General features: G+C 44.9%; 2 protein-coding genes across 7 annotated transcripts in view; one reads left to right on the forward strand and one right to left on the reverse strand.

Annotated features, from left to right (window-relative positions):
* Window positions 1-16,334, forward strand: part of ANKRD6 (ankyrin repeat domain 6) — a 160,736-nt gene extending 144,402 nt beyond the window's left edge. For 3 of the 6 annotated variants that reach the window (XM_081094163.1, XM_081094161.1, XM_081094162.1), the window contains 7 exons: window positions 7,489-7,593; window positions 8,722-8,856; window positions 9,179-9,364; window positions 9,832-9,984; window positions 12,371-12,484; window positions 13,185-13,302; window positions 14,441-16,334. In XM_081094163.1, coding sequence (XP_080950289.1) covers window positions 7,489-7,593; window positions 8,722-8,856; window positions 9,179-9,364; window positions 9,832-9,984; window positions 12,371-12,484; window positions 13,185-13,302; window positions 14,441-15,012 — 1,383 coding nt within the window. In that variant the 3' untranslated portion in view covers window positions 15,013-16,334. Of the gene's footprint in view, window positions 1-7,488; window positions 7,594-8,721; window positions 8,857-9,178; window positions 9,365-9,831; window positions 9,985-10,282; window positions 10,358-12,370; window positions 12,485-13,184; window positions 13,303-14,440 lie in introns of all 6 variants that reach the window. The other 3 variants (XM_081094160.1, XM_081094164.1, XM_081094165.1) reach the window with 3 other exon arrangements.
* Window positions 16,335-20,514: 4,180 nt separating this feature from the next.
* On the reverse strand, window positions 20,515-22,718 carry LYRM2 (LYR motif containing 2; the record flags this gene model as incomplete). Its single annotated transcript, XM_081094167.1, has 3 exons — window positions 20,515-21,433; window positions 21,892-22,032; window positions 22,674-22,718. The coding sequence occupies 3 exons, from the start codon at window positions 22,716-22,718 to the stop codon at window positions 21,353-21,355; spliced, it is 267 nt and encodes an 88-aa protein (XP_080950293.1). The 3' UTR covers window positions 20,515-21,352.
* Between the last annotated feature and the right edge of the window lie 906 nt (window positions 22,719-23,624).

Consider the following 23,624-nt stretch of genomic DNA (forward strand, 5'->3'; position numbering starts at 1 on the left):
ACCCATTGAGGGGTAAGAAAATCTGCACTTGATTGGCCCATGATATCTGTATCATTAACAAAAACAGGAACGCTGGGGTCATCCCAAGTAACGGCCCTGAGAAAAGGTGGATCTGGAATGTATGCCCAGTATGGAGTCTGAGCATCACAGACCTGAACAGCCAAAATTGACAGCATGGCTAGAAACAAAGTCTTAGCAGTTCGTTGTGCTCCTTGGCAAGAGACCATGGCCTCGGCCTCCGGTGTCAGCTTCTTTAGCTGTTCCCAAGTTTGTGGAGATGTCCTCCGAGTCGTCTGTGATCTCCGTGGCAGCGGTGGTGGCACGGGCGCTAGTGGACCGACTCGTAGCCTCTTGAATGGTGGAGTGAATTCTTGTTCCACTTCGTTCTTTATCCCTGGATTGTTTTTTCTCTTGTCTTCATGGCTGGAGCATTCCTGATAATTCTCTTCTGTTGCAGGAATCCACATGGTCTTGGAGTTGTTTTCTGAAAATATACAAATGTATTCTCGACCAAAGGTTAATAAAGGAATCATATCTATAATTTAGACTTGGGATTCTTTTAATTTTTGTCCTAACGATTTTCCTTTGGCTTATTTTGACACCATGTATGTTTTCATGGGTGTCTTGCTATTAGCATTATAAATGAAAAAATTAATTTTCAAGTAAAAATATTAAAGCAATTAAGGCATTTACTTAACAGGTTATCATTTACTTAACAGGTTATTATTCCACTATCCCCCCTTTTTTATTTTTTAATATTAGGAGGTTTTTAGAAATTTTTTAGTGTAGTCTTGATAACTTTTAATTTTAATTTTTTGTATAAAAATATGACTGCTTTAGGTTTATAGTATGTTAAGCAATTTATCCATGAAATTAAAATTTTGGTTAATACTTCTTGAGCTAGTTTTAATTAATCTGAAAACTTGACTATTATTTTACTGTCAAATTTAATACTTTAATAATCTTAGTTTATATTGTAAATATTAATGGAAAGGATTATTTTGCATCCTTGAGAAGGCCCCGGGCATTCCTGGTGTTAAGCTGGATTTAGATATAGGGTAGTTGCTGTTAGCCAAGTCTCTGTTGTCTGGGTATTGATCTCGGCTGAGCTAAGTCTCTTTCTGTTACCTGGGTCCCGATCTGAGCTGGGCATGGGAAGCGCAGCAGCCATGGGGGCAGGAGACCTCCCTCAGAAGGGGCGAGTGTTCAAGCCCCTGCATAGATGGGGGGGTGAGGATCTGTGCCCCACCTCTGTTGACCCCCAAGTTCTCCCCTGAGGCCCCCTGCGACTGTGCCTGTCTTAGGTTGCCCCTCCCAGAGGGGTCTTACCCGTCGTTGACTAACCAGCCATCCTCTGGGGCCAAGCAGGGTGATGTGAGGTTTAGTTTTGTCTCCTTGGTAGCGTATGCCCCTGTGGCCTCCATGCCCAGCAACTGCCTTTGGATCCCCTCGCCTGCTGGCGGGGCCCCGGCATTGATCATGGGGAACCCAGATTTCTTCTCTAGAGAGGGCCCAGCTTACACCATTGGGCAAGAGACAGATCCATGGTACCAGCCACCATGAGGCTTCAACCTCAGTATGAACAGAGAGCTTAGGTAACAGCTGTGGACAATTGGAAGAGGGACCCCCTTGGCAAAAAGGGCAAGAGAGGTCAATATAGAATGCTTAAGTGTCTTCCCAGGCGGCCTTCCACACAGTGGAAGGGATAAAATCCTTTTATGTTCTCATTAAATTCCTGCCAAACAATTAGTTTGTAAGCTTGTTTGGAATAAATGTTAATATGCTGTTGTAAAATATTAATAATTATTAATGAGCTTTTGTTATTTTAAATTATATCTTAAAATTCTACTGCTGTATTTTAAGAAATATTAAATAAGATAACGTGTTTTGCCCTTTCTTAGAGGCAAAAACTTAAAATATATATTTATTAATATTTATTTTATAAAGCTTTCTATGTGATTTTAAGTATATTAAATTGTCTTTATTAAAAAATCATTTAAGAAAAGAGAATAAACTTTTGAAAACATTCCAGGGCCCATGAAATGTCCTAAAGTCATTCCTTGATTATAGTTTTGAAATCTAACTTAAAAACTATTAAATATATATGTGTATATATAATTTAAAGATTATATACCTTTTATAATTATTAAGAGATATCAATTAAATTAAAACTGATCTTTGTATTTAAAAATTTTGGTTGGGATTATAGAATTTATCCTCTTTTTTCAATTAGATAAATGTTGAAATTTTATTATAATTATATGATTTCTCCCAATTTATGTAACCAGAACTTTATACTCTTAGCTGGCAAGTTAAATATTTAGTATTTCTTAATCAGTAACATTTTTAAGAATAAACTTCAAAAATACCTGACATAATCAAATAGATTTAATTCTGTCCTCTAGATTTTTCATGAGGGACATTTAGATTAATATTTTAGCATTTTGTTATTTCAGAATATCTAATTTAATTTAGTAAACTCCTAAACTTTGGGGTGCCATTGACTGAAAATAGGTAACTATTAAAATGCAAATTAGTTACATTCTTTCTACCAAGGATGGGAAACTGGGAAGCAAGCCTCTTTTTTAAAGTTGTCACTGGCAGGAAATTTTTGGCCTACCTGCTCTGTTGGAGGAAGGGAGGCTAGCCCTTCCTCTATTAGAAACTGCTTTGGGAAGCCAGCCTTAATTAAAGGGCGTAGCCGTCTTTTACCTGGGCTACTTAGATTTTTATAATTAGTATATTTTAATAATTCTTGAGATTTAAATTCAATTTATTATTTTAAGGCATATTCTTTAGTAAATTCTTTTAATAGAGACAATTTTACTAACTTTCCTTTTTGGCCTTGAAATTAACCTTTTAATATTCTTTATTAGTATTTAAAAACTGTTCTTTATTATGGAAATGCCAATCCTGCTGCTAGAATCTAGCCAGCATCTTTTTTCCTTTGGGTTAAATTTTGCCATCTTTCTTAGGAAATAATCAGTCTTGGGTTTTATTTTGTATATTTGTAAAGAGATTTTAGCTTGAAACTCTATCTAAGTGTCCAAAATTGGACGTTGCGCGCCTTAGTTCCAAGCCAGTTTTCTCTTTACACGTGTACAGAAATCCCAGATGTATTTTTAAATTTCAGATCTGGTGGCATTTGCTGTAGCTGTATCAGAAATGCAAGGAAATCATCATTTCTTCTCTATGTGGGAGGTTTTAAATCTAATGATATTTTGTTTATTTCAGTAGGCAAGGGCAGCACCCAGGGCAGACAGAATGTCTTATTCCTATGGATCCAAGGTCCAGCCCAGCACTCCCGGGGGTTGCTCGGAATAGCTCTTGTATCTATTTTGCTCTCTGGGGCGGGCTGGGTGCTGTGCAGCCTGCTGGCCTTGAGACGGCACAGGGACAGGAGGGTAAATAGACAATGCCCCTGTTATTTGCTGTGTCTGGGCTGGCCCCTTTTGGTAGTTTCCCGACTGGTGTTGAGGCAAAGAATTTCCCTGGACATCTATCTTAGATCTACACTCATTTGCCCAATGTTTTCCTTTTTTACATTTAGGGCATAGTCCAGGTTGTTTGGGACCTCTGCCATTTCCTTTATTAACCCCTTTATTAGAAGGACACTGTTTTGCCATGTGTCCTGTTCCTCCACAAGTGTAACACTTGTATGTTTGACTTTTCCCTGTGCTAAACTGTTGCTGAAGAATTCCTTCAATGGTGGTTCCCTTTAATGCAGCCGCAATGGCAACTCCTTGTATATATGAGGGGCCAATATCTGCGCAGATGCGGATATAATCTGAGAGAGTCCCCTGTCTTTGATAGGGCCGCAGTGCAGCTTGGCAGGCAGTGTTGGCGTTTTCATATGCCAGCTGTTTAACTATTAACATGCCAGCCTCTCCATCCACCACTGCTCGGCCAACAGCCTGTAATAGCCGAGAGACAAAATCCTGGTACTTTTCATCTGGCCCTTGAATAACTTTTGAGAGCTCCTCTGTTTTCTGACCAGAGGTGGGTAACTTTTTCCAGGCTCTGACCCCAGCTCCATGAATCTGTCCATAAGCTTCCTGGGGGTATTGAATTTGATTGTGGGTATCAGCATAGACTCCTTCACCTACCAGCATTTCATAAGAAATATTAATCTGGGCAGCTCGATTACGAGAAGCTTGTTCCTTCGCCTTTTCATCATATTCTGATTTCCACAAGAGATAATCCCCTCCTGATAAACAAGCCTTGGCAATCGCTCTCCAATCATTAGGTGGGAGAGCCTCTGAGGCCATCGTTTCCAAGATGGTTAAAGTATAAGGGGAAGTGGGCCCATACTGAGCACAGGCTGTTTTTAACTCTTTTAAGGTTTTAAAAGGAAGCGGGTCATAAGCACGCTCACGCTGTCCCGTGTGAGGATTTACCCGTTCCATAACAGGGAAGGCATGAATGCCCAATTCCTCACCACACTTCCGTGCCTCCTGCAAGGCCATCTGGAGAGGGGAAAGTGGAACTGGTGCTGCATAAGGCAGCGGAGAGCAGCGGGAACGGCCCCCGCGGCTTCTCTTTTTCTTGCCAACAAGCTTTAATGTTTCTAAAAAGGAATCCAACACATCCTCTATATCACTGCCCTCTTCAGTTCCAGCAGAAAAATATTCTTCCTCCTCTTTTGCCTGAACAACACCTGTATTATCATCATGACAAAGAGCAGCAGCTTCCTCAAAATCCTCCTCATCTTGAGGAGTTAAATTGTCTTTAAAAGTTACATTATTTCTTTTTAATATACTGTCTTTTTTAGACCCCTGTTTTGTGCTATCACACTGCTTCTCCTTTTGTTCTGGCTTAAGAGACGGTTGATTATGGTCATGCGTGGGATCTAAATAATCCCGTATTAAATTTGATAAGGAAATGCAGACCTCCTGAATGAATTTTAAAAAATTTTCTACTTGCTTGTCATTAACCTTAGTTCTTCTACTATTGAACATAAACTTTAACATTTGCCCATAAAGGGCATTTTCTCTAGATTCTAATTGCCCCATGCTTTACTCCCGATTATCAAAAAATTGCTCCTCCGTTACCTTAACGAGTGCACTCTTTATCCGGAGGAGATCCTCACGTCGTCTCTCCAAGCCCGACGGAGTTCCTCACCGTCTTTTTCCCAGTTCCTCAGTCCCTAGCTCGGGCGCCAGATCTGCCAGGGCCAGCCTGACAGGGTTGAGCCGGGCTGAGGCAGGGAGGTGGGAATTGAGAAAAGAAAGAAAGACAGGAAAGCGGGGTCGGGAGGACCCCAGTTCTCTTGATGAACTGAAGCGAGTTTATTAGCCACACAATCCTATTTATACACAACACACTGAATCGGAGGTCTGTCAAGAGGAATGTATTCTTTGTTCCTCTTAATCTCTAAGGGAGAGATACAGCAGAAGGACAAGTTCTCAGTACAGCATATCTCAGTAAATAATTACAGACTTCTGGGCAAGCTATGAAAGGCTGTTCTCATTCTACAAATGTTACTCCCATTCTACTGATAATCGCCATCCACACAAGTCTGGGAAAACTGTGTGGGTAAGGGTCCCAGCCTTGCTAGCCCCTGCAGGTGCAAGGACCTTTCCAGCTTACATCAGGCCCCCAACATTCCCTGATTTCTGTGAATTGGGAAAAGATTGATATTTCATTTGGTGGATACATGATTTTTCAATGGCTGGTAACATGGTCTATGGAGGGATTTTTTCTGGTGATTATTTTTAGCTTGGGTGACCTCTGAGTGTCACTTCTCATTTTTGATTGACATGGTTCAATAGTGCTTTTGAGAGTGAACTTCAGGCAGAACCTGGTACTGTATCCTGTTGTAAGTGTCCATTAAATGAGTCGCTTCCTTTTTATCAGACTCGGCTTTTAATTAGTCTAAACTTAGATTTGGAAATGGCTCAGGACAGTGGTTCTCTGACTTTTGGTTTAAGGACCCTTTTAAAAATATTTTGGAGGCAACAAGGAGCTTTGTTTATGTAAATTTCATTCATCAGTAGTTATAATTCAAATTAAACTTGAGAAATATTAAAGGTGTTTATTAATTTACAAATTAGAAGTCCATTTTGTATTAGTAGAAATAGCATTATCTTGTGAAAAAAATTTCTTTCAGAAAAATTGAGAAGAGCAGCATTGTTTTACATTTGTGCAGATCTCCTTACTGTCCATCTTACTTAGAAGGTAGCAGGGTTCATTGATTTCTGCCCGCTGTCTGCTGCATGACCACATATGCAGCCCCTGGTAAATCCCTGTGCACCCTGGAGAGAGTGAGAGTGAAAAGGGCCACATCATCTTCATATTAGAAAAAGTTTTAATCCCATGGCCCAGGGGGTGCCTAGACTTTCAGAATCCTGGCTCATCGGGTGAGAAGAGGGTTTAAAAATGAGGTTTATCTGCAGGCAGATATTGTCAGGGGTTTTCCCTTTATGTGATACCCACTGCCCGTAAAGGTTCTTTTTGTTGTCATGGTGTCACTTGAACATATGAACAGAAGAAAGTCTGAAACTGAGATGAAAAATACTTTGGGGAACTTCAGAGAGCCCTTGTCTGTTTATATAAGAGAACAGTAACATGTTTATTGCAGAAAGACAGTGTGACCTTGAAAAGTGTTTCCACCTTCTGGACCTCCTTGGTGAAAGGAGGTGAACCCTGAAAGTGGGAGTAGGGGCTGGCAGAAGGGCATGGAGCTGGGCCAGTGCTGGTCTCCATATGTACTCTGGTTAAGCATCCTCTGGGCGTGGAGGCAGCCGACAGTGACTGAGGGTCCGAGGTGCGCCAGCCATCTCCTTGGTCTTGGTTAATCCCAGCAACTCTTCCTGTGTTTACGTTTGAGAAGATAGAGCACAGAGGTGTCAGATAACTTGCCCAGAGACTCTACAGCTGCTGGGTACCATCCCTGGGCCTGCCGGACTCCATGTACCTGCCTGTGTCCATTCCCCCTCTCTAAGGAGTCGACCAAATGCTTCCTTTTGGGGAAGAGGTTCCTGCCCCATGGTGGGTACCATGGGCCATAGATGTATCTCAATATTATTTAATCAAATACATGACTTGGATATGGTTTGACCAAGAGAAAATCTGATGGGTAGTTTGGGTCCAGTGTACCAAGCTAGTGAGTGAGGCTGTGCCGGCCTAGGACTGCTGCACTGCACAGTTCCAGGGGGCACCACTCATATCCCCGTCTCTCGCCTGTGTGAGTGGTGCTCTCTGGAGGTTGGCAGTGCACAGCCTGCACACCGACGTGGTGGCCCTGGCCTGGCACACAAATGCCTGTTACTGTCATCGACTGGAAGCTGCTTGAGGGCAGGGACAGCGTCCAGCTCTGGGTCTGTAAAGCGCCCAGCAGGAGGCGTTGCAGGAGGTCTGAGGTGGTCGATGTGAACGCTTGGCCTCCCTGTTGGGCTGGAAGTTCCTGTAGTCAGAGCGCCAGGTCCCAGGAGAACCCGCTCTCGCCTGTGCTGCACCAGTTGTAACGATGCCTCTTGCCTCCTTCAGGTCTTGCGCTTCAGTCGTGGGCGAAGTCTGAGGAAAAAGAGAGAGAGGCTCAAGGAAGAGAGGAGAGCTCAGTCTGTGCCAAGAGATGAGGTGGCACAAAGCAAGGTGGGGGTAGCCCTCCCGCCCTCCCCGGCTCCAGCTGCTCTCGGGGTGGGAACTGCCGACCCCGGGTTCATCTGGCGGCTGCCATGTCCTCTGGTCTCTTCCTTTCGCTGGGGTCCCTCAGACTATTGCCAGTCTGTTTCCTTGGCTTCACGTCCTCCACTCCTCCTGGATTTCCTGCGTGTGTGCTGCCCATACTTCCCAGCACCGTCATATGCTGGTCCCTAGCCCGTGTGTCTGTGGCCTTGCGCTACCCCGTGGCCAGCACTGCCTCTCTGTCACTGCGCCCGTAGTCGTGTGGAGCAGGGCTTTTCTGAGTGTGGGGCCTCCCCTCAGAGCCGCTTGATCAGAAACTCTGGCTGGGGCCCAGCAATCTGTTTGAACAGTCCTCCCGGGGGCTCTGATGTGATGGCATTTTGAGAACCACTGGCAAAGGCTGCTTCCTCTCTGTCCGCTTAGGCAGTGGGCTGAGGCTGTGCAAATTAGAAAAGATGCTCTCTGGGCAGCAGGGACGCATATGGTGACTAGGGTCTGAGTTGGATTTCAGTTCCCAGTGCCCACTTACCCCCTTGCCAGGTGCCCGTGTGCAGCTCGCCCTATTATACACAGCAGCCCTGGACTGGGCCACTCCCAGGAGGAAGACTAGGAGAGAGAGAGAACTTGGGGCACATAAAGTTTTATATCAAGTACTCATTCTTCTCCTATTTCGGTTGTAAATATTACTTTATAAAGTTCTCACAAGGACCAGAAACATGTTTTTTCCATTTCAGAGGGTTCTCTCTGCTATGATTTGAGGATCCATGTGCAAAGAATGGGGGTGGTGTTTTGTTGAGATGTAAAAGAACAGAAATCTCCAATGCTGAAATTCTTGAAGTTCACGTTGAATCAGATCTGAGAGTGTTTAGTTTGACACCTAATAAATAAAGTAAAAGCCAAATGTTCAACTGCCTGGGAAAAGCGCACGTGGCCAGTTAAGACCACCAAGCAGTGCCCTGTGTCTGAAATTTGTCATTGGCAAAGGTTCCCATGGGTCCTGTAGTGGATGGAGTCTTGCAAACAGAATTTTACAGCATTATTGAAAAAAGCCAAGGGGGCGAGTAGAACCTGTGTCTGGGCTCTTTTTCTCTGTAGGGAAGTGTCTCGGCAGGAGACACCCCTAGCAGTGACCAGGCTGCACCCAGAAAAGAAGAGGCCAGAGAAGATTTCCTGTCGGCCTCCCCAGAGCCCCGAGCAAAGGACAACAGGAGGAGAAAGTCAAGGCCCAAGGTCAGGAGGCACGTGAAAGCCGCCCAGAGATGGCTGGGAGCCGGTGACCGAGGGCCCTGGGACAGCCTCATGCCCAACGGCCAAAAGGCGCCTTCCCTCGCTGGCTGGTTTGGAGCCAGAGCACAGGCATTAAATCTGGCTAGCGGCAGGCACAGGTTAGCTGGCTGATGCGTTTCTTTGGAATGTGGTGCTTGGAGTAGAACGCCATGAGATGAAGCCGGGCGGGTTCTCTGCCCAAAAGTGGGTGAGACGGAGCCGCGGGCCAGGGGTCAGTCTTGCGGTTGTCACAGTGTTGAGGGTGTTGTCTCTTCCTCTCCCACAGGTGTCAGCATTTTCTGACCCCACCCCACCTGCAGACCAGCAGCCTGGACACCAGAAGAATTTACATGTTCATAATCACTCGAAAAAGAAGCCCAGGCATCGATGTTCACCCCCACCCCCTCCCCATGAGTTCAGAGCGTACCAGCTCTACACGCTGTACCGGGGCAAGGACGGGAAAGTGATGCAGGTACCTGCCGAGCCCCATCGGACATGGGACCACGGCCTGCAGCAGGGTGCCTGTCGAGCACCATATCTGGGGGCTGATGTCCACTTTAGGCATTGGCTTAAGTGGGTATGAGCTTTAAGGAGAAGGCAGGTGGCCCGCCCCACCTAAACAGTGAGACCCTCCTGCTGCTTGGGCCCAGGCCGACAGGGGTGGTCACAGATCTTTCTGCGCGGTCCCTCGGTGACTAGATAATCTTGAGGGCCCAGAGGATAAAAGCAGCCTGGGGCTCCGTTACCCCCTCTGATTCTTCCTGGGGCCTCCTGGACACAACGCTGGGCCTGCGGGACCTTCCGCAGTAAGGACAGGGCTGAGCCTGTCTCCATCTCGGCACCCCCTGCTGTGCTGGCTGGCACATGATGGGCACTCAGACCTCAGTTTTGGAAGGATCCAGATGAGTTGGATCGATTCCTTTTTTGTTTCCCTCTTAGGCACCAATAAATGGCTGTCGATGTGAACCCCTAATCAACAAGCTGGAGAATCAGTTGGAGGCGACTGTGGAGGAGATCAAAGCGGAGCTGGGATCGGTTCAGGATAAGATGAATACAAAGCTGGGGCACATGGAGAGTAAGACCCAGCACCAGGTAAGCGAGCACCCGGCCTCCTCGTGCGCGGGGTTCTGGTGAAAACGTGATGGGAGACGCCTGGGCAGACCTCCTGTTCTGCAAACTGCCCTGAGCATGTGGGTGGGCTGACAGGAAGGGGCCTGCCTATGTGATTTTGTTGAAGCCTGCTTATTTAAACTTTTAAAGAATATGTTTATGCTTCTGTTTATAAAAGTAATATATACCTGCTAGTGGCCTGGTGCACGAAATTCGTGCTCATTAAAAGGGAATTAGAGGAAATATTTTAATATTGCTATTTGCCCTTTCTCTATAATAGAAGTGTCCGGCCGGCCCCACCCTCACTGGGCGACACCAAGACCTGTCCAGCCCCACCCCCGTCAAGCCCCGCCAGGTGGGGGACGAAGCCTCATGTCCTGGAGCCGGGGCCAGGGGGGCGTGGCCTCAGGGGGGCATAGCCTCAGGTCCCCTGGGCCCGGCGCTGGGGTGGGGACGCGAGTCTCACGCAAGTCCCCGATGCTGCAAGTCCCCACCCACCCACGCCTGCTGCATACGCAGCCTCCTGCTAATCGGTCATTACGCGTGAGGGTGTCAAAACCATGAGCATATTAGCTCTTTGTTATATAGATATCAGCCCAGGATCCAGTGAATCTTTTGTGCATTTGTGTTATCTCTGGGGTCTCTTTTACTGTAGAACAGTTTCTGATTCTTTTTTTCAGCTCCACCCTCCCCCTCCCCCACATAATACTAACTTTTTAAAGAGTCCAGGCCAATCTATAATAATAAAAGCATAATATTCCAATTAGACCGGACAGCTGAACGACCTTCTGGATGTCATTCCGGACATCCTTCCAGACGATGCCACGGCAGTGGGGGGCCGAGGCAGAGGCGGTTAGGGGCAATCAGGCAGGCAGGCAAGTGGTTAGGGGTGATCAGGCAGGCAGGTGAGCAGTTAGGGGCGATCAGGCAGACAGGCAAGTGGATAGGGGCAAGCAGGCAGGCAGGTGAGCGGTTAGGAGCCAGCGGTCCCAGATTGCAAGAGGGATGTACGACTGCCAGTTTAGGCTCGATCCCACAGGGTCCTGGATTGCGAGAGGGTGCAGGCTGGGCTGAGGAACCACACACCCCCACCGCCCCATGCACAGATTTTGTGCACCGGGCCTCTAGTCCTATATAATATCCTATATACTAAAAGCCTAATATGCTAAGTGTCTGGTTGGCCTGTCGGCCATTCAGCCAATCAAAGTGTAATATGCTAATGAATGCTAAGGCTGCTCAGCCACTCTCTATGACATGCAATGACCACCAGGGGGCAGACAGTCAACTGATAGGTTAGCTTGCTGCTGGGGTCCGGCCAATTGGGCTGGACACGCCCTGGAGCCCTCCCTCAGTCCCTCCCCAGCCCCGATTGTGCACCGGTGGGGTCCCTTGGCCTGGCCTGTGCCCTCTTGCAATCCAGGACCCCTCGGTGGATGTCGGAGAGCCAGTTTTGGCCTGATCCCATAGGCCAGGCTGAAGGACCCTACCCTGTCAAAGAAGGGAAGGTTCAGCCCTCCTGGCCCCTAGGGCCCTGTGGGAAGTGTCAGGATGAAGAGGGGACCCAGAGGGTATGTGATTGAGAGGTGGTGACAGTCATTTCTTCTCTGATCAGTCCCATTGAACTCCCTCCACAACCGTCCTCACGCTCACTTTGGCCATATTTAGTGAAGCACCAGGAGGATTTGTGCACTGGCTGGATAAATGCCCTGAGCACCCAGCTGCTTTCATTGCCTCTTAGGCAGCCACTACCATTTCAAAGGGGGAGAATAGCCCTCACTGGGTTGACTTGGTGGATAGAGCATCGGCCTGCGGACTGAAGGGTCCCAGGTTCGATTCAAGTCAAGGGCACATGCCTGGGTGCGGGCTCCATCCCCATTATGGAGCTTGCTGGAGGCAGCCAATCAATGATTCCCTCTCTCATCATTGATGTTTCTATCTCTCCCTCTCCCTTCCTCTCTGAAATAAATAAAAACATATTTTTAAAAAATAAAAGGGGAAGAATAGCTCCATACTTTAAGAAATTAGTTTTTCTTTTCAATCATAGTCACAGAAACACTGTTCTGAGACCTATAGAAATTCTTTTACCTACAAGGTCTTTATTGGCTTAAATTTTATAATTACTGTACATTCATAATCTCTTAAACCCCTTAGGGACTTTAACAGGTGAGAAAAAGAAACATTTCCTACATGGAATCCTGATTGGGATTCTGAAAAATGAGAGTTCCGTGAATACTGCTTGAAAATGGAATAGAATGAGGGTGGAGGTTTGCTTGCCTTCTCTCTGGTCCCTGTTTGGTACCCCAGGTCCCCTCCTCAGGGGTCCATCCTTAGGTCATCTCAGCCATGCACTCTGCCCATTGAATCCTAGATGCGTGTTCTGGACAAGCTGATGGTCGAGCGACTCTCAGCCGAGAGGACAGAGTGCCTGAGCCGCCTGCAGCAGCACTCGGACACAGAGAAGCTTGACGGCGAGAAACGCCAGGTGAAAACCAGTACCTGTCAGTCCTTACCTGGTGGTTTACCACACTTCTCCTTGGAATTAAAAGACGGAGGCCTATCATTGAAAGCTCAGAGGCTGGGGTCCCCTAAAAGGGTTTGCAGCACATAGCACGTCATTTGCATCACTTTGCGATGAAGTCAATAGGAAGGGACCTGCCGTTTAGTTCGTGTTTGTTGCTGAATATGCCGGCAACAGGTGGGGACTGAAAAGTTCCTAGAACATGCTGGGGGAACTGTGATGTCTGCCCCGAAGCATGTCTGTGTGTGGTGTGTTCATTGGGCCATTCCTCTATTGAACAAGATCTGGTTCCTGCCCTCGAGTGTGTGGTCTACTCGGGACAATAGACCTAAAATGAGCACTTGTGGTGTCTGAGAGCCCGTGCTCCAAAGCAGGCAGAACTGCTTAGTTGGGAAGACGTGGGAAGCTTTGGGTGTTTGAGTTGAAGGTGGCTCTAAGTCACTTAATGAGGATTACAGACACTGCCAGCCTGGGTGTTGGGTGAATCCTGATCTATAGAGGGCAAGCAAAGAGGTTGTGTGTGGCCTGTGCGAGGGGGGTTATCACAGGATTGAGGCTTGTCAAGATGGTATTCCCAACTATTATAGTTTAAAAGTCCATTCTTGATGCTTTATTCATTAACCATGGATTAAATTCACCTGAGTATTTTGTGGGTGCTTTTCAGATGTCCTTGGTGGATGAATTAAAAACCTGGTGCATGTTGAAGATTCAGAATCTGGAACTGAAGCTTTCAGGAGACTCTAGGGCTAAATCCACGCCATCTACGTGTGAGTCCTCCACAGGTAACCCTCATGCAGAGAGAGAGCCCTTCCACCCAAAGGTGATGAAAACCCCTAAATCTTGTTCTCGCCTGCATCCTAAGGCGGCCCATAGGATAGGGCTGTGGAAAACTGGATTGCAGAGCAACCTGTAGGGGCGACGACAGGCTTTCTCACTGCTGTATACCAGGTCCTGTGCAGCAGTAAAGCTCTCTCATCTAAGTGGTCAGCATACTGGAATGAAGGAATAAAAGAATTGTTTAGATCATTGATAGCAAGTGCTTCAGGTACAGTGTTGATGGTGTAGAATGGACCCCGTCCTGAGGGATGATGAATGGACATCTGTCTTTTCAGCAGCTGCCCTGGTACCTCTTCCCCCTCTTCTCCTCTGTGATTGGCCTTTTACCTTCGTCCAACTCTGTGAAACCTCGTTGAGTGCACATCATGTATTAAAGCTGCCTCAGATGCTAGGTTAGAGATGCTTCTGCAAAGCATCGTTACATTGGCCACAGAGATTACCCACAGTGATAGCTTTAAGGAGATTCAGAGACTTAGAAATTAGGCTTCCGGTGGCAGTTTGGTATGTTGAGTGTCTTATGTTACCACAGGCCATCTCTGGGACTGTGGTTTTATCTTCTTTATGCTCATGACAATGGCGAAAACCCTTGGCAGATTTTTCATGCGAGGACTAGTTCTGGAGCTTGGTGTGGAGCTCTGAGAACGGGGGATGGGACCGCCTTTCCCAATTGGAGCTTCGCTCAGGGAACCAGTTCCTGGGGCTGTGGTGTGGAAAGGGATACTCATTATCATTGGTAAATGCCCAGCTATGTTTTGAGACACTTGGTGAGCTGTGCCATCCTTGGCCGTCAGGAAATGGTGCCCGGAGCCTTCCAGAGCGGGTTGAGACAGGCTAAAGGAAAGGCCAGCACCTTTTTTGGCTTAGACGCCACCAGCATGGCTAACACAGTATCCATGAAAGGCTTGACAAGCCAAATGGTCATCAGGAGAGAAGGGGCAGGAAGGCAGAGCAGCAGCTGCACGCTGGTTGGGGTGTGGGAAGGCTGGTGGTCTGCAGGGCTCTCAGGGCTCCCAGAGGCCGACCTACAGCCATGTGACTGTGCCTGTGGCTTCGCTCTGACTTGTGTTTTCCTTCCCAAACCAGCTGTGGATCCATCAGTGGTGACGGCAGGTCCAGTCGCAGCTTCTGACACTTCCCCTCGGGTGGTCAGGCCCAAGGAAAAGGGACTCGGCTCCACGGCCGCCCACAGGCTCCAGCAGGAGCTGTCCTCCTCCGACTGCACAGGCTCCCGACTGAGGAGCGTCAAGGTCCAGACAGCATTGCTGCCCTTAAAAGAGGCAGCCAGATGCGATCAGCAGGCCGGGCCCTGCGTCCACAGGGGCACCCAAACCAAGAAGTCTGGGAAAAGTGGGCAGACGAGGCATCGAGCCCAGCCACCAGCACCCAGCACCACCTGCGGGCAGCCACCACCAGCTACAGGCAGCGAGCAGACTGCCTCTCACATTCGAGACACCTCCCAAGCTCTGGAGATCACCCAGTATTTTTTTGAGGCTGTTGCTACCCAGATGGAGAAGTGGTATGAAAGAAAGATTGAAGAAGCACGAAGCCAAGCCAGTCAGAAAGCCCAGCAAGACAAGGCCACCCTGAAGGAACATATCAAAAGTTTAGAAGAGGAACTTGCTAAACTAAGGACGAAGGTGCAGAAGGAAAATTAGGGCCTGGGAAGTGGCTCAATAGGGCCTGGGAAGTGGCTCAATAGGGCCTGGGAAGTGGCTCAATAGGACCTGGGAAGTGGCTCAAGAAAGGATCCTTGGGGATTTCTGGTATAGCAACTGCAGAAGAGCTGTGCCCCAAGTGTCAATTAGAGTGTACATAGCAGACTTGCCTTTAAAAAACATCACTAGTTTCTAAAATGTGCCAGACACACACGTTTCCTATGCCCTGAAGTTATGAAGACGACAACAATTAAACTGAAACCAGGGAAAGCTTGTTTAGTTTCAGGTTTCATTACAAACTTAAAACCTCAGCCCAGGTTCATCTGAAGTTCAAAAGCTCAGATTAAGCGAACCACCTAGATACTCAATGATGTGTAAACCGAAACCCTAAAATTCAGGATGAACAAAATAATAAAAATCAAAAGAAAAAAAAAAGTTAATCCCTTGTGAACTTAAATCAAGTCATCATTCATGTAAACACACCTGCTGTGCCTAGACAAGAGTGTCTTTCCGTAAGAGCTGTAACGGCGATGCGCTAACGCCTCCCTCAAATGCAGAATTCTCAGAGTGCTGACACTCTAACCAGGTGAAAATTTATCACACAGAGTCTGAGGAGAAAGAGATTTTCATAATGTCACAAGATCCAGTATAACTTAAAAGAAAATGTTTTAAAAAGTCAGAGTGTGTTTAAAAAATGAGTCATTGGATAATAGCACTGGAATGTTTGTTAATAATGAGCACAGATGAGAAAGATTCAAACCATTTGATCACAGTTTCTATATTTTCAGCCAAAATATAGAAATACTATATTTTCTGTTAATCCTTGTGATTTTTAAAGCAGATTAATGGGGGGGGGGGGGGGGGGAGTCACGTAACAATTACCTGAAACTTCAATAACCTGTTGATAATCAAACCCATTTACCTTAGAGTACCTTCCTGAATTTGAGTTTATGCATCTGTATTTTATAAAGAAACGAGGCTATTTCTTGAAAGTATTTCATTTTTAATTGAGTCCTGTCATTAAAACACCCCAAAAGCTTTTGCACTGCTTCGCAGTGACTGTGCTGAGTCAGACCCCAGCATTCCCCAGCCTCCGGGGCCCTGAGGGTTTTGCTCTGCTCTATAGAATATACAAAGTTACAAAAGTAGTTCCGTGTGTTGAATCTTTCAATTTAATCATCTTCAGACTTCTTGTCCCTTGGAATGTGGGATTATATTCATCTCCTCAAAATTCCATGTATGCATAGAAACCTCAGTTCTATTTCTATAAACACAGGAACTGAGTAACTATTGTCTGTAATTTTGAATAAAATGTTGCTTATTGAGCCAAAGAGAAAAGAATGACTTCTTGACATGGAAATACTCAGAAAAAACAAGGTATGTTTTTAGCCCCTTTGTGGGGTTTTTGCCTTCCACACTCACCATTGTTTTTGTTGTTCTTGATAGTGACGGTGTGGATATAAACATTCCTCATAAATGTAGACGAATGGCAGCTTGGCCGAAGCTGGGTAGGGAATTCATGTGATGCTCTCAAGCTTCTTTTCATGCTCCTGAGCTTGTCTTGTTCCTCAGCTGCTGTGGAGGCAGACGGTCTTCCCAGAGACGCTCTGGATTGCTTCCTCTTTTCGAGTTCTTGGTGCAGAATCACAGCGCTGGGTGGTAGCGCTAGGTGGCACCTTCGGACCACAGCCTGCTTTGGTGGGAAGTATTTTGATTATGTACCTCCTGCCCACCAGGAGCAGGCAGCTTCTTACTGTGAGCTGGCTATTTCCATCCAAGCCGCAGTTAGGGACGAGACCAGGGAGGAATGAGAAAGGTCAAACGTACCTCATCTGCAGAGGACACAGATCTTGTTTCTCAAAGGTGGGAGAACCTGTAATAGAGGCTGGGAGACGGAACAGGCCATCAGCCTTCTAACCCAGACATAGATGGCAGCCTCTCAAGACAAAGCAGTAGCTCTGATCACACCTGCGTTTGGTCTGTTTTTGTTCCTTATTGTCAAAAAACTCAGCTGTGGGTCCATGTGGTTTTTCTTATTTTTACCTTGTGCCATCTACTAAAATGAGCAAATGCCACAACAGTACTTTTCCAAAGAAGCAGAACTATTAACTATTTATAGCTGGTCATGTAGGTCGTGTTTCAGACTGAGGCTGGAACCTTCAGTGGCTGCGGGGAAAGTGATGTAAAATACATAAAAGTTATGCAGTATTGCAGTGTTGCTGATTTTTGCTGTTGTTAGTGCATTATTGCATTTGAGTGTAGTAATATTTGTGATAGACTGAATATCGGTTCTAATCTTACCTTTGACTGTGGGAGCCCAAAATAAAGGAAGTGATCTTTTCATGTTATACCCTCTTTTTTCAGTCAAGCATTGATGCTTGAGAGTTATGTGGTCTTCTATTTAACATTTTTATCACCTTGAATTTCTGTTACTTCCAAGCATGAGACTTGGTTCTCAACACTATGGATACGAAACTCCTTATTTAAAACATGAAAGTGTGAATATTTAGCCTACATTTTCATTTGTGTAGCTAACCAAATTTTATGATTCCTGAAAGAGTGCCTTCACTCAACCACACTTCACCATGTTTCCATGAAAGTGTAGTTTAAACACATCTGCTTTAAAGTAGAGATCAGGTGAACTGCATGAAAAATATATTTTTAAAAAGCCTGTTGTAACATGGAAAGATTTCTCAGTGTGAGCTTAAACAAATGTTTTATTTAAACTGTTGACCTTTTGGAAAATACTGAACAAAGAAGAAGGATAACATTACTTGTCATTTTATGCAGACAAAGATAACATTTTTTTTTTTTACTAACAAATAGTTCCTAAAAGCTAAGTATAATTCATCTTGTGATATAAAAGCCAATCAAGATTTAAAAGACAAGCCAGTTTTAAAAAGCTAATGACATTTTTAGAATACATCTTATGAATAAGAAAAAACATTAAAAATGTATTTTGTTATGTTTTTAAAGGGAAATATGCATTTCCTATATAGTAAGTCAAATATTATGACTATAAATGTAAATATATTAATTTAAATTAATACTACAAAAGCAAGACACAGTACAGCAAAGCACTTTTTAAATACAAAATAGAGTGGGTAAAGTGATTCACTCTTCTCAGTAAACAAATAATTAACTTAATTCTAGTATAATTTCTCAACTGCCTGACTCAGGGAAGGAAGTAGCTCAAGGTGATTCCTAGTTTGGCACAGAGTGACAATTTGCTTTGTATCCTGTTTGGATCTTATTCTACATAATCCTAATTTTGTTTTCAAAGTAGATGTGAGCAGCTTCCTTTTGTTTTTATTTTACTAGCATTTTCCTTCCTTCATAAAAGAGATAATTTAGGTAAGTATGGGTCTCTTCCTCTCAGCTCTCCTGTGCCTGTTGGTATGACTGCAGTAATACCTATACCAGGAAATACATTCTGCTGTCCTCAACCTTTAAAGTCCTGTGACTCTGCAGGCACATTCATAGCATTGCCGTGCCAAGAGTTTAACATTTCCAACCTGACACACTTAAAAGGGGGCAGTGACACCGGGGCAGTCAATATGCTAAATAAGAAATAGCCGTAGCCACTTCTCATATGCTAGAAAGCTTTTGTATTAAAATTTTTTAATATAAAGATTTATTCTTCAAATACATAAGCTGAACATTCACACTTCTTAAAATTAAACGTTAGGAACAAGACTTGCACATTCAAACAAGAGTGTAGTTTACAGGGAACATACCCAGGAAGGTAACTTGTCTTTATCAGAATACTGATAAAGATGATGAATAAAACGTACTTCACCAGCAGTTCTGTTCTGGCCAACATCTTTCTTAATGACCATCATTTCATATGTGAGAAGAAGTTGCTAAATAAATCTTAGGCTAAACAACAGACTGGACCTATAATTCCGGGGGAATATTCAAAGCATGTAAGTGAACTAAAAAAAATTAAACTGTTCTGTAGAAATGGAAGTAAAAGCTTGTCAGTTATAATAATCTTAGCTTCTGGAAGGTAAGAATTAAGTTTTGTGTTTTACCCATTTTAAAAAACAAACAAGCTACAGGTTTGGTTTTCTTGAAGTCTTTGGTTTTTGCACCTTGCAAATTCAAACCACAAATGCTCTTACATCTTCCATATACACCACTGTTGGGAAGAACAGCAAGTCACTGACTTCCTCACAACTTCAACGGATGGTTTTTTAGCTTTTTGAGATTTTAGGTTTTCTAGGGACAGCCTATACTTGAGTATGTATGTCAGTCATGCTACTCAAAGAATATTTTTAACATGTTCTCTGTTCAGAAACTGTCCACAAATGCTTTTTTCATCAGATGGCTTTGCAGTAGGCTGGCCAATGCACATCTTTATAAAATCTAAAAATTGTCTCATGCAAGCATTTTGAATTAGCAGATTACCCTGTGGCAGAGTATTCAGACATATTTGGTCTTATGAGCTCTGAGGCTGTGGGACATGGAGGTAGACCCTGGCCGTGCAGGTCACTGACATATGCCACCATCGGCTAGGCCCCTCCTCTGGCACAGTCCAATACTAAACACCGTTTGTCTTTCTGCGTAATTTTCTCTGTATCTTTCAGGGGCTGGTCAGATTCTTGGATTAATTTTTTAGATCTGTTCTGTAGATGAACAGAGGACTTCAGGCTGCAGGACTGCCGGTCCCAGCCTCTTACCACAAACTCACTTTGACTGTATTAACTGTTATACATTTGGTCTCTTTCAAAAGTGTTCTGAAGTCCATGTCTTTCTCTGATGTATTCTTTAAGCTCTTTGTTTTTTTTCCTGTCACTGGAGAACCTACTGCACTGAAGATCTTCCCTAATGATTCATTGTGTTACTTCTACATGGATGTTAAGGTAATTGCATTAGTTTCATCCAGAAGTTGCTTCTTCTTTTGGTGTTCAAGGTACTTACTAAGGTTCTCTTTCTCCTTTCTCTTCAACAAAGATCTAGATTCCCAGTGGTGATCTTTTTCAGTATCAGATCATGACACATCTGCAGAACATACCTCAACCACCGTTGGGGATAATACAGGAGGATTTTTCAAGGAAGTTCCAGGTTATCTCCGAGGTCAGTACACCCCCATTCCTACCTGTCATACTGTTTTCCAAAACAGCTTAATTGACTTATACAATGTTATATGCCAATTATATTTTAATTTTTAAAAATGAAAAGGAACAGCTTATTAGGTATAATTCACATAGGAAACATATAAAATATACATTTTCATGGGTTTTAGTATATTCAGAGTTATGCAACCAAAACCTAACTTTACAATGTTTTCATCACCCCAACAAGAAACCCCATATCCAGTTATGCTCCATTACATCCAGAGCCCTAGCAACCCCTGATCTTTCTACCTATCCCGCACATTTCCTATTAACGGGATCATACAATATGGGATCCTTTGTGACTGGCCTCTTAGTGTTTTCAAGGTTCATTCGTGTAGCACGTATCAGTACTTCACTCCTTTTTATTGCCGAATGTTTTCTTGTATAGATATACCACATTTTGTACTTACTTGTTTATCCGTTGGTGGGCATTTGGATTGTTTGGGCCATTATGAAATGATGCTGCTGTGAACATTTGTGTGCACGTGTTTTGTAGACATGTTTTTAGTTTTGTTGGTTGAAACCTAGGAGGAAACCTGCTGAATCAAGTAACTATGTTTAAGCTTTTGAGCAGCTGACAGTCTGTTTTCCAAAGCAGCTGCTCTATTTTCTGTCCCCACCAGCAATTGATGAGGGTTCTGATTTCTCCACATCTTCCCCATTAGTAGTTATCTCCCTTTTTGATTACAGCCATTCTAGTGCATGTGGTGGATGTGTAGTATCTCATTGTGGTTTTGATTTGCATTTCCCTGATGAATAACGGTGTTGAGTATTTTTTTTTTATGTGCTACTTCAGTGGTCGGCAAACTGCGGCTCGCGAGCCGCATGCGGCTCTTTGGCCCCTTGAGTGTGGCCACGAAGTTTCAATTGCACTGTACGTGCGCGCCCACAGGTGGTATCTTGTGGAAGAGCCACACTCAAGGGGCCGCAGTTTGCCGACCACTGTGCTAATTGACCGTTTCCTGTACTGGTTTTTGCTTCTTATAAAAACTGCTGACAAATCCAGAAACATTTTCAAAATACAGGGTATGTTTTTCAGTGCTAAGGAAATTGTTCCAATGCGGCTTTTCTTTGCCCTCTGTGACGTGCCATGCTCCACGTTCTGATATTCTGTTGGAGTGCTGTACATACAGTTTGACTTGACTTTGGGCTGCCTGTCGTTGAGCCTAAGCTCAAAAAACACATGGAGACCTTGAAAATCTTCCAGGATAATGCTATAGTTAAGATTTTGCTAAAGCAAGTGTTCTTTCTAACTCCTTGAGCTGCATGTTGCCTTGTGTAATCATCATCCGGATTGTAACCTGTAAAAGAAAGTGAGATCTGGTCACTGTTTTACCTGGTTAATCAAGGTGCCGCCATATGATTGTATTTGTTCAAGTTAAGAACCAATGCTGAGAATTCAAACTGCTGAGTATTAGAGAAGCCAAAAATCTAACAATCAGGAGTGCACGGTGTCTGACAGTCATACTTCCCAGACCCTCCTGCTGTAATATTTACAATATTTTCCTCTGTGTGTGTTGGGGGGAAAGGGAGTGTTAAAGAGAAAAGTCAGGTGATGCTAGTGTAGAATGTAGATACTGATAGTCAAGATTGTAAAATTTTAAATAGTTAAGGAAGTGGAAAATCAGTAACATTAGAGCAATGATCAAGATATCGCAGTGCCATTTATATTCCAAGATGTCTACCAAACGTTTTTAAAAATTCACTGAACAATACAAAAAAGGGTCAGGGACTGTCGTTACTATGAACTTGTTCTTACCTCGTCAGTGGCACTTTTGTTTCTTTTGAATTCTTCCCTCGCCCAGTCCTTCAGGTATTTGCGATCAGAATCCTTTGGAACTTGCCGAATGGCTTGCAAAATCCTTCTGTAGAGAAGGAGGACTTGCTGCCTTCTCACGAACTGTGCAGGGGAGGAGAGAGGGCCATTCCAACCTCACCATTACAGCCCAGAGGGCTCCACTTTAGCAAACCAGACTGTAACCACATCACTTCTCTTTGGTCTTTAGTTTTGAAAAGGACAAAGAAAAATCCTCTTTTTCTTTTAAGAAAACAAGTTTACTTGGGCTGTTTGTTTGCTCTGTCAAACATAAGAGCCTTTAAAATCTAGAGCTGACTATTGGGCAGAAAAAGAGCTCCCAGACGAAGAAAATATAACCACCACAGCACTTCTTCTAAGTTCAGGCAGTTGTGAAAATCCCCTGGTAACCTCATTTGCTCTTTTCCACGGGTCAGTGTAACAGGCAGAGCAGTTCCCGCAGCGTCAGGGCTCCAGGAGATCAAGAGCCTGCCCTGCCTTTCTGTCTGACAAGACTGGTTTCTGCCTACACGCCCCGCCCCTCCCTCCCAGGCCCCGCCCCTCCCTCCCAGCCACACCTCACGGGGAAGCCCCGCCCCTCCGGCCCCGGCCCATCAGAGGGCGCGCGGGGTCACCGGCCCCAGTTGCTCCCCAGACGCACCCCGTAGGTTGGGTGCAGGGGGAGACGGAGAGTTGAGCTGAGGCCTGGGGAAGCTGTCCCAGAGGCCCGGGAAAATAGCTGGTACCTGCTTTAGCGTTAGTGTCGCTGGGGGTAAGCGGGAAGTAGCCATGTCCTCCACGCCGCCGGTTGGCTAGAGCCACAGTGCGCAGGAGCGGAAGTGGAGAGAGGGTCGAGGGGGCGGGACGAGTTCGGTTTCCTGGGAGACGCCTGCAGCTTGGGCGTCTGCCTGGAGAGCAGAGCTGTGGAATCAGCTTGTAGCCTGGGCACTTTGTTGTCTTGGCCTGAGTCTCCGGGTAAAAGGGGATGGCAGTTTCTGTCATAGGTGGTTGAGAATGGAGTGGAAAGGCATTTAGCACAGTTCCTGACACATGGTTATGAGTTTCATTAAATGGAAGTTCACTTTTTTGGGGTGAGGGGAGAAATTATTCTGGTGTACTCCTTTTGAATTTTTTTACTAGTAATATATATAATTAGGAATGTTATAAGCTTAAATGTTAACTTATTTTAGAATCCGTGCCCTCTTCCTTTGTCTTTTTCATTCTCATCCTGCCCTTTTTTAATTGCATTTTCCTGGCAGCGTGGTGGTCTTCACGAGGCTTTCAATGGCCGCCCCATTGCGGCTGTAAGAACTTTGTATCGCTAATAACAAGGAAATGCACATCCTATGTCTTCATTTCCTCATAATTATTTTGCCCTCCTCACAACACACACACACACACACACACACACACACACACACAAAGCATTTAGGTCATATAACTATAAGGGGGTTAGTGAATCTTTGCTATATTTCTTTTCTAAATAGGGTTGTTCCAAATTAAAATACAACCAAACAGGATCATTCAATGATCTGTTTACTTGATGAACATTTATAAAAATGTCCCATTACCTGTTGCCTCGCTTTTTGGAATCCTTGGTGCTTCCTTTTCCAAATTGTGTTCTGGGTCTGTGAAGTGAGATGATAGCATATCCCTCAGAGGCCTTGTGTGTATAATGCACTGAGAACAGGGTGTGG

This window comes from Myotis nattereri, assembly GCF_964212035.1.
Source record: "Myotis nattereri genome assembly, chromosome: 6".
NCBI classification, from domain to species: domain Eukaryota; kingdom Metazoa; phylum Chordata; class Mammalia; order Chiroptera; family Vespertilionidae; genus Myotis; species Myotis nattereri.